We start from the raw sequence: 10,544 nt of genomic DNA on the forward strand, positions 1-10,544 counted from the left end.
TCACATTAAAGCACATTTTTCTTCTGCTGCTTGCTTCGCTTCTGTTATTGTGCTCTGAGCTTTGGTTTTAACTGCATCAAAATCCACTTCGATGTTTTGCAGTTTTTTAAGAAATGAGTCGTTCATCTCCTCTTGCTCCTCATCCTCTTCTACCATTTTGGCCAGTTCTTCAGGAACGTCCAGGTCATCTCCCGCCATCTGCACTGTGGCATCGTCCTGTGCATTCTATCCAGTAGAGACGAGAAGCATTAAGTATTATTGATGGTTATGGTTTGATTGTACTATAGATGGCTAAATGTGGCTAAATGTATGTAAACACCTGATCATTTAAATCCAAAACCATGGGCATGCAAAGACTTTACTCTTTTGAACAAGCTTTTGGACTGTGGGAATTTGGTCATATGCAGTCACAAGAGCACATGTGAGCAGAGGTGGAAAGAGAACTAAAATATTGTACTCAGGTAAAAGTACTATTACTTTGATGATTTTTGTACTTAAGTACAAGTAAAATTACTAGTCTAAAAATCTACCCAAGTAAAAAGTAACTCATTTAAAATTTACTCAGAGTAAACGTTACTTAATTACTTTTTTAACAGAAGGAGGGACATCATTTTCCAACAGAAGTTGATAGATGAATGATCCAGCAGATCACACACAGCTCACCAGCCATGCAGCATATTAGCAGTTCATGGGTGGATTTAACCTCTACACACCTAACAGCCTCCAACTGCTGTTATCAATTCAAACCAGCATTATTTCTGTTTATCCTCAATAAATCGCTGTATTTTATAGTAGCTTGTTGGACTTGACGCTAACTAACTTGGTGGGGGGGGGGGGCAGGTGTTTACCTGAGCGGGAAGGGGGGGGGGGGGGGGGGGGGGTTAGACGGTTAGGGTTGCACTTATAAAAAATATAAGGGGTCTTAGTCATAGGAACATGATCAAAATCAAAAACAAACCAGCAGAATCTCACAATCACATTTATGCTGTTTTTATGCCGTTTTACAATAATGTCCCTCATATGTAATAATCACAATATTAATAATGCTTTGCTATCATTGCAAAATGAAAGCGTACCGTAAACAGCAGAACCGCGACCCAGATCAATCACACAGCAGCAGCAGAAAATCATAACCACTTATCTGCTTACCTGATCTATATCCGTGTGTTGTTCCATTAGGGATATAATCCACTTTATATAAGACCATCTTGTATGTTTCCAGAATATATAAATCCATACCCAACTGTTTTATTCACATACAACTAATGAAAATTATTGTACGTAGATCATTTATTCTCTCAGCTTTCCCGGTAAAAAGCTTAAATTGGTGATTCGTTCACTAAACTGTCATTTATACAGTACAACAACCAATGAAGAAAAAGATCGAAATTCCGCCCAGAATGTGAATTCTGAAGCTCTGATTGGTTTATACATCTGAATCTCTTCACCAAATGAACCGATTCATGGAGTTGTTTATGCCGGATCAAACAGCCTAACAGTTTAGCCACCACTGCTCTACATGTTTGCTCAGGTTTGATGTCGAGTCTTTTATTGTTTTCTCTTTTTTTTTTTACTCAGTAACAGATGTTAATTAAAATGTAGCGAATTACAATTCTTAATACAAAACATACTTAAGTAAAAGTAAAATTACAGGTTGTAAAATCTACTTCAAACTTTCCACCTCTGCTTGTGAGGCTGGTGACACAATGCCAGTTGGGTCTATGAATTTGTGTTGTTGCATCCAGTATTAAGATTCATCAGACCAAGGATTTGGATCCAGTTTTTTAGTCTTCAATTTCTGCATGTTATTGTTTGACAGGAGAAAAAACAGATGTTGTTTGCTGCTGATGTGGGCTACATGGGTTCAAGTTCAATGTGCTGTGCATTCTGAGACGCTGAGATACTTTTTTGCTGTGGTTTTTGTGTTACTTTAAACTGTCAGACAGCTTAAACAAGTATGTCTATTCTTTTTTTGACCTTTTTTCCACTTTCTCAAGGCATAAATTAACAACCCCGCTACTATCAAAGTCCATTCTGATGCCATGCATAATACTGAAAACCCTCGTATTATTATTACCTGTGGAAGTCTGTACTTGTCTCTGAGCAGTACTCTCAGATTGGCTCTTTCTGATTTTTTTGTTGCAAATTCTTTGTCCCTCTCCATTCTGTTGGTAAAACACACAGATCACATTTACAGATACCAAAACAACCTCATTTTTAAGTTCCTATGAATAAAATTGCACCGATTTTAGTGGGTCGTTAACATCAGTTTGACTGGCAAAGAGCCAGATTTGGTATTGGACCTGATTAGGCCTCTTAAATCACTGACCCAGTTCTTGTCCTTATGTCCTTAGTTTTACATAAACAGATAAGAGGAACATATAACTTAAAGTAAGACCAGGTCAGTGTAGGGTTTCGAGAAGTCATTCTGACTGTATATCTCCAAAACAATGGAAAAGACTGTTAATACTATTATTAATTCTAAAAAGAATTACAGTTACAGTCTTATGTTGGAAGAAAACACATTTTTCAATCCAGTTTTCTTTTTAAATGCATGTGGTTCAACCGTTTTTGGAGTTTGGACTAATAAACTCTACTCACTTCTCCTCCACCAGTTGTTTCTGGTATTCCTCAAACTCCTCACGGGACATTCCTTTAGATGCAGCAGTTTCTTTCCCGTCTGTAGCTGCTGCCCCTGCATCTTGGCTTCCACTTCCCATCATGTTCTTCATCTTATCCCCCAACATCTGCTGCATTAAAAAAGCCATGGTCCAAGGTTTTGGTGAAGACCAAACTACAGGCGGTAAAGGTCCCTTGTGGATGCGATCCAAAAATGAATCGACTTAAAATTACTCACAGAACTAAAAATGAGATCAGGAGAGTTTTAAAATGACCCGAGGTGTGTGAGGACCTAAGTCTCAGTGTTAGGTGTAAAATGGCTCAGGGGCTTAGCTTATTACAAACAGCTCACCAACACCTGGCTCATATTCACCTTGAGGAAGGTCTTAAGGTCTTAATAATCTCATAGTAATATAGTCATACAAATATATAAACAGCACCCTAGAATCACTTTTCTCTGTATAGTCTACAAAGTAGCCGCCACTTTCTGGGAAGACATTTTCAGGATTTTGGAACACAACTGCAAAATTAGACGTTTTTTCCCTGGATGACAATGGCTATTTTTGATAAAACAGCGTGGCTTTGAAAATGAAAGGTGCAATATACATAATAAATAAAACAATGACCACTGACTGTTAAACTGATGTTTGTCTGGTATCAAACAAGATTAGGCAAAAATTCTCCTTGCAAAACTGCAACAATTATTATCCTCAGTTTTTGAATGATTAAAAATTGTAATTACTAGAAAAGACGATGTAACAGTGCTGCTACACACACACATGCTTCTGAGGCACGTTGGAGTTTAAGTTATTGAGAAACCTTCTGAGGGCAGCTTTGCAAATAATTGGTTCTTTAGGGAAACCAATCAGAACACAGAGCGGGGCGTTTTTTATAAATTTGTGAACTTAATAGTTAATACAGTTCTAGGGCTACATTCTTATCCATAACAGGCCAGTGCGGCTGCAGATTTTTATACCAGCCAAGCAGAAGTTCACCTCAGATAATTAAGTAAGTATTTAAAGACGGAGACCAGTGGGTTTAACCCACTGTGAAATCATGTAAGCTTCTGTTGATTGGAATAAAAACCTTTAGCCAAAGCAAGTAACATTGGTTACTCGTGTTCTGCAGTCTTGTACAAAAGCATTCATAAGTTAGTCAACTGATATATTGACTAACTTATAAATTGGTCATTAAACATATGCATATCAGAGTTATCAGACTGTTTCATGCAAGGACTGACAGGAAACATGAACCCAGTAGCATGAAAAATTTTTATTTAAACAATAAGCATTATGCATGTACAGTATTAAACAAGCTTATGCCAAAATTGTTTTTTTTTTTCTAGTGCCTCTTTTTTGGCGCTGAGGCACTGTCTTATAATATTAAACACCATGTGGGTGATATTTGGCACCAGCATGTGCGTAGCCTTTTCATATACGTGTAAATTTTCACTTAGGGCTTTCTTCACCTCGTCTAGCTCAGTCCTGCAAAGATAAAAAAAAATTGTTTCTTGTGAGTATAAGTATGTGTTATCACTTAACTAATGAATTGAAGTAATTACATGATTACATATTTATCAATCTATATATTTAAAATAATGTAGAACGAAAAGAAACATGGGAACTAAAAGAATAAGATTACCTAAATTCCTCCACTTTAGCAATGGCAGATGGTATTTCTTGTTTGCCCTCAGCAAGTGTTTTGCCCACTTTTTCAAATGGTATGTGTTTCGTTAAAGATCCAAGGTCCTCCACCAGACCTTTGCACTCATCTGTGATGTACATCAAAAATGAATAGTTAACTAGCTGTTTTTAAAAAGTCATAAACAATTTGGTTTATTTGGGGAAAAGGGCTTGAAATGAGAAATGAGAATTTTGAGTCAAATTGTGTTGCCTAGCCCTAAATGTTACCTTCCACTAGCCGGGAGCACATAGTAGTCCTTGATGAACTATTACATGGCTGAACTCCTGTCTGCCTCAACTGCTTCTCTAGTTCCTTTTTCTTATGTTTGGCCTTCCGTAGGTACGTGACCATAAGGTTGGCCGAGTACTTTTCTGGAGAGGAGAATCTCCGCTGCAGCTCTGCAACTGTTACAAAGTGCCTGCACAATCAAAACATCCCTTCCATTATTAGACCTGGGTAATTTTCTTGCTTGACTGGATTTCATGATCTCTTATAAGGAAAAATTTTCTGTTACATGTGCAAACCTGACAATAGAAAATAACTCTATGCTCTCGAAATAAGAATCATGTTCCAAGTACCTTTTCACTTTTTTGGAGCCTGCAACGTTCAGAAGGCTTTCAATGTAAAACCCATCTGCAATAAATGTACACATTTAAATAGAGTAGGATGGCAGTGGGTTATTGCAACATGTCATGAACTCTGTTTGAACCTCAAAACCAACCAAGACACCGACATATGCAGTCCTTCATTTAGGCCTATGTGTAAAAGTGTGTAATGTCCAAGAATTATGAGCAGTTCACACAGTAATTCCATTTTTAAAAATAATTTTCTTTCTTGTAATTCATCTTGTTGCTCCTCCTCTTCCTCCTCATCCTCCTCTTCTACACCCTCCAGGGTGTCTGTGAGGGTTCCAGCTGTACGCCCGGTGGCAGGCAGGCGCGTACTGCGGGAACTCAAAATCCCAGCCAGACCAGCGCGAATCACAGACAATAAAGTAACGATAGGGTAACAATAGGGTACAGCTGTGACTCGTTAACCGTCCGTATTTAAGCAGAAGAGCGAGCGGGGTTAAGTGTCGCACCTTCTGCTTGCTCTGTGCTACATTGCGCCTATTTATTTTGGTTAGGGAAAGCTGGTAACGTCAAGCCGCATAGCGGGGCGACGGTAGGGCATTGCCCGAGGTAATTTCCACTGCCAGGGAAAGAAGAATTATTATTTGGGGCGACATTTCTGTCTTTGGTGGTACGCCATCCGAGAGAGAAAGCCGGTAAAGGAACGATCAGGGTTCGTTCTCCGCTTACGGTGATACGTAACTAGTTAGGGAAATCCGACTAGTTCGGGAAAACTGGTAACGGTAGGGCATTGCCCGAGGTCATCCTATTGATTATTAGGGAATTTAAGAATAATATAGTTAAATAAAAAGTTTAATAAGTAATTAAATAAAAGGAAATTAAGGGAAATAAAATAAATACTATAATTCCACTAAGGGTGGGAAAGAATTCTTTTTTGTTTAAAACCATAAGAGAGAAGATTTACCTCTCATCCTAAGTTTGGTTTCTTAGACCTGTGTTTGAGTTCGTCGCCACTAGACGACTCCTTAGTCCTTACCCATTCTCTTGTTTATTTCGGAGCACTTTTTACACCTGCACAGACACTCTGCCCGAAACTCCCCTAGTGACAGTTCTAAGCACTGCTAGGTTATAAGAACTGACCCTGTCACCCCGATCCTTGCGTTTGGGGCCCAACCTCACTCACCCACGTAAGTGTCTCAACTGCCTGCAAAGGGGGGAAAAAAGAATCAAGACAGTGTAAACAGCTAGAAAAACACTTTACAATTGTTTTACCTGGGTATTAATTTAACAGAGAAAAAAAAGAAGCTGCAAATACCTGTACATATGACACATTGGCCATTTGCTTGGAGGCACCTCCTATGAAAGTACCCACTGCACGTGCTGCATTTAACCTTGTACACATAAATAAATCACACCAAAGAAGAAACAAAATGTAACATTAAATGAGTAATGTTTATCTGACTGAAATGTATATAAACATAAGGTATGGACATCTGACAAAACAGACTCTAAAATGAGCTTTTGTACCCCATTTTTAGGCAGTATTCATTCCCCACATCCGCAGTTTCTCTTACGATCTGTAAAATGCATAAAATGAGTACATCAATGATCTTAAAATGTATTGATGAATGCAATTTTAAACAGTGTAGTCACCTAGTGCTTCCCATAGCTCGGTAGCCAGTTCTTTGCACTTTTGTAGTAAACATATGTTTGGAAACATTTTCCCATTAAGAATGCATTCTGCAAACTAAAACCACAAAACAGTAACATCATTGTTTTAAGTCCATGGGTTCTTAAGCTTCTATAGAATTAATTAGTAAGTATGTCCCTTTTTACCATTACAGTGAAAACTCCAGATGACATGAAATCCAGTTGTGTTGGATGTGGAAACGTTTTGATTATCCATGAACCAACAATGTTTCTTGTCTCTGAAAACAATCTAACAAACAACACAAAATGTAAATACAGAAAAAAAATCATATTAGAAGTGAAATCGTATGTTCTATAAAAGACAGAAAACAGTAATAAAAGGGTTTGTATACTCCCAGCTGTCTTTGATACGTTCACATTTTTCTTTCAGCTCTCCAAGTGAATCACAATATGTAATTCCTTTGCTTTCCAAATTGCAATGCTAAAATAAAAACAAGTATAGAGGAAGTCACACCACACATGTAAATTAAAATCATATTTTAAAATATTATATATATAAAAAACTGAAATTGATTACTAGGATCAAAGTGCAATCTACAAGTTAAAACTGAATGTTATGCTTAAGGACATAACAATAAATGTTGAGAATCAGCATAAAAAAAAAAATCCAAAAAGCATTCTCACCTGTACTCACAGGCTCAGATGTCCTTTTAAATCAAAAAACCCATTTCAAAGAACAAACACTACCTCACAGTCTCTGACAGGTTTAAGCTCTCTTGTCTGGTTTAAACTCTCACAAACACAGAACATCTGTTCCATGCTTGTAAGTTTATGCCCTCACAATTATAGTAATACCACAATTGCCTCAATTACTCAACGCAGCTGCTAGGGAACAAATTATGATAACAAGCATGTTAATTTGAAGAACTGATTTACTTACAACAAATGTCCAGTTATCTCCCTCCTCCAGGTAAGGAGCCATAACTCCTTTATATTTATGTAGTCTGTCATTTTTTAAAACAAATAAAAAGAAGAAAAAAAGTAATAGAAAGAAATAGAAGAAAATAGAAGAACGTTTGAACCTGGTCATGTTTTGTTGAGATCATGTTATTAGTCATACCGTAATAAAGTATGTGCTTCTTGCCCTTCTGCATCCGTCAATGATCTTTGACATGTTATGGGCTGTTATGGAAAGAACATCCTAATTACCCTATTTAAAGAAGATTTCGAAAATGTTACAAAGGCTGTTTATCTTTCCAGTGCAAGTAACTATTAACATTTACACACTGCACAAGATGCAATATGGCACATTACCTTGCTTTTTAGATGAAAAAGGGCATCCATTATCTGAAAAATTTCAGACAAATAAAATAACATCAGTGTCAAAATTCAGATGACAGACAAATAAAGAAAGCAGGTGTAACATGAACTGTTTAAAGTTTAATTTGACTAATACATTAAATCTAAAAGCCTCTATAAATACAGAGGATATGTAAAATATCATTGAAGATGAAGATGAATGCTGTGTAGTATGATGACATGTCTGCATACATTTAATTCTACTAAATTTTATACAGGTTTTTCTATTGTTGTAGTGTGTATACTTGTTTAAAATCACATCATGTGTGTGTTTCGGAATATACACACCTCATCTGAAACTCTGTTAGGGTCATACAATGACCGGAAGCTATTTAAAGTTAAAGAGAACTGCCCTATATCTCCCAAATGAATATACCCAGAAAAGTCATCCCGCTCCATTAATTTCTCAAGGTTTGTACAAAACAAAATAAAATGACAAACATAGTATTTCATTTCCAACTCCATAAAAATAACAAAAGTATCATAACAAATGTTAAGCACAAACTATTAATGTTAATGCAGTATTAAAGACACTTACCATACATTGTAGGATTTAAGAAAAGTGTTTCTGTAAAAAAATAAAACAAAACTTTTAGAAAGAAATCCATAAAAACAAACACAAGCTGCTTAAGTAACAAAGTGAACTGTACAAAATGCTCTGAGAGCAGAATATAGAGAACATACAAAATGCTCTGAGAGCAGAATATAGAGAGAACATACAAAATGCTCTGAAAGCAGAATAGAGAGACCATACAAAATGCTCTGAGAGCAGAATATAGAGAACATACAAAATGCTCTGAGAGCAGAATATAGAGAACATACAAAATGCTCTGAGAGCAGATGGTAGAGAGAACATACAAAATGCTCAGAGCAGAATATAGAGAGAACATACAAAATGCTCCGAGAGCAGAATATAGAGAGAACATACAAAATGCTCCGAGAGCAGAATATAGAGAGAACATACAAAATGCCCAAATGTGCCCTGGGAGCACCCCAATCCGAATGAGCCATTGGAGCACCCAGAGAGAACATACAAAATGCTCTGAGAGCAGAATATAGAGAGAACATACAAATTGATCTGAGAGCAGAATATAGGGAGAACACACCCCAGCCTGAATGTGCCCTGGGAGGACCCTAGTCCAGTTATGAACAGAAAGCTTGTGCATAACAGGGTGGACGTAACAGAGTGGACAAATAACGGACAGTAAATGTTATGATCGAAAGCTGTGTTAAAATTTTATTTATTGATTTTTGTCACATACACATTTGGATTAGATGTTTCAAATTATATTTCAGAATAAGATTAGAGCTTTGCTGTACTTTGAGTTGAATCAATAACAAAACATATAACACATGTAAGTCTGATACTGGCCTAGCACAAACCCACTCTCACATTGAGGTCTCAGGAATAGACTCACTCTCTGGCCTTGCTGGTGGAGTGTTTTAATACAGTATTCCAGCTTTGGCTCTGCTTTTTGATTCTCTCCATTTTTTCCTCAGTGCCCTTTTTTTGTCTCTCACTGACTTCAGCAATTGTCTTCTTCCTGCCTGTCTGCCGATCTCTCCACCATTACTCACTTTTTGTAGGTATTGCTTTCTCCATTCAGGATTAGAATCCTGGCGTTCCCTGTAATGTTTCTGTCTTTTAGCTGCACTTAAGGTCATTCTTTAAAGGATGCACACATAACATTAATATTTCTGTCATTATTATAAACAAACTGAATAATGAAGCTATATAAATCACACATGCACCTCATATACACTGTGGTGTCCACCCTGTTATGTGCAAGTCCACTCTGTTAGGTATTAGGTTGTAACAGGGTGGACTTTATGTCATAAAATTAGCCATTAACTAACGAGTGAGCAAAACCATGCTAGCATAAAAGTGAAATCAGAAAAAAGAATTATCTGCTTTTTAGTATAATTCTTTTTTAAATGATCAAATCATATTGCTTTTACTCATATATCCCATAACAGGGTGGACATGTTATGGTTAACTATATAAGACTTTTAGGACAAAATGTGGAAAAAAACAACATTAAAATGAGGAGTTAGCATCTCACCTTGCACAGTTGGTTGTTTTCCCTCCAAAAAGATCTGAGCTCCAGGAAATGATGTCATTATGTAAAACAGCTCTTCATTTTAAGAGACAGTAGTAAGAGATAACAGGGTGGACAACAACTTGAGAGACATGTGAAAAACCCTCATAATCTGGAATCAAATCAAACTCATAAAGAAAAAACAATCCAAGGTTTAGAGGGATTTAAGCAAAAGCTTTTAAACAGTATTGAAAGACTGAGATATTTTCATGACTAAACCTCATGTATCATCACTAAATCAGAATGTACAGCACTGGGGACTTGGGAAAACCTCTAGTATCTAAGAGATAAAAACAGTGTGTGTGGGGGGGGGGGGGGGGGGGTAGTAAACATTGTGTTTAGTATTTGAAAGTGTTAATTGTTTCAGTAAAATGTTTAGAATTTATATTGTTTAAAATTTACTGAATAAATACAATGATCAGTACTGGGGACACAAAAGGCACCGAAATGTAGGAATGATCATAGTAGCAAAAGCTGCTTTAGGAGCAGAATGTAGAGAGAACATACAAAATGCTCTGAGAGCAGAATGTAGAGAGAACATGTAAGATGTAAGATGCTCTGA

At 36.8% G+C, this 10,544-nt stretch overlaps 1 protein-coding gene and 1 long non-coding RNA gene across 2 annotated transcripts; both read right to left on the reverse strand.

The window, feature by feature from the left end:
* On the reverse strand, positions 1–2,768 carry cplx4c (complexin 4c). Its single transcript, XM_062988002.1, has 3 exons — positions 2,602–2,768; positions 2,078–2,165; positions 1–225 (listed from the first exon to the last, which is right to left on the reverse strand). Exons 1-3 carry the CDS (start codon positions 2,766–2,768, stop codon positions 1–3), a joined length of 480 nt encoding a protein of 159 aa, XP_062844072.1.
* A 4,149-nt stretch (positions 2,769–6,917) lies between these two features.
* LOC134302698 (uncharacterized) lies at positions 6,918–7,724 on the reverse strand. The gene is made up of 3 exons (XR_010007567.1): positions 7,645–7,724; positions 7,465–7,528; positions 6,918–7,005 (listed from the first exon to the last, which is right to left on the reverse strand). It is a non-coding gene; the product is annotated as an uncharacterized LOC134302698 (long non-coding RNA).
* Positions 7,725–10,544: the final 2,820 nt, after the last annotated feature.

Source organism: Trichomycterus rosablanca, chromosome 25 (genome assembly GCF_030014385.1).
Source record: "Trichomycterus rosablanca isolate fTriRos1 chromosome 25, fTriRos1.hap1, whole genome shotgun sequence".
NCBI classification, from domain to species: domain Eukaryota; kingdom Metazoa; phylum Chordata; class Actinopteri; order Siluriformes; family Trichomycteridae; genus Trichomycterus; species Trichomycterus rosablanca.

Excerpts from the sequence above, each read along its gene's own strand:
- cplx4c (XM_062988002.1), bottom strand. The coding sequence starts at position 2,768 with ATGGCTTTTTTAATGCAGCAGATGTTGGGGGATAAGATGAAGAACATG. Across the intron at positions 2,166-2,601 it reads AAACAACTGGTGGAGGAGAA|AATGGAGAGGGACAAAGAAT; the intron begins GTGAGTAGAGTT and ends TTTTACCAACAG. Across the intron at positions 226-2,077 it reads ACAAGTACAGACTTCCACAG|AATGCACAGGACGATGCCAC; the intron begins GTAATAATAATA and ends TCTACTGGATAG.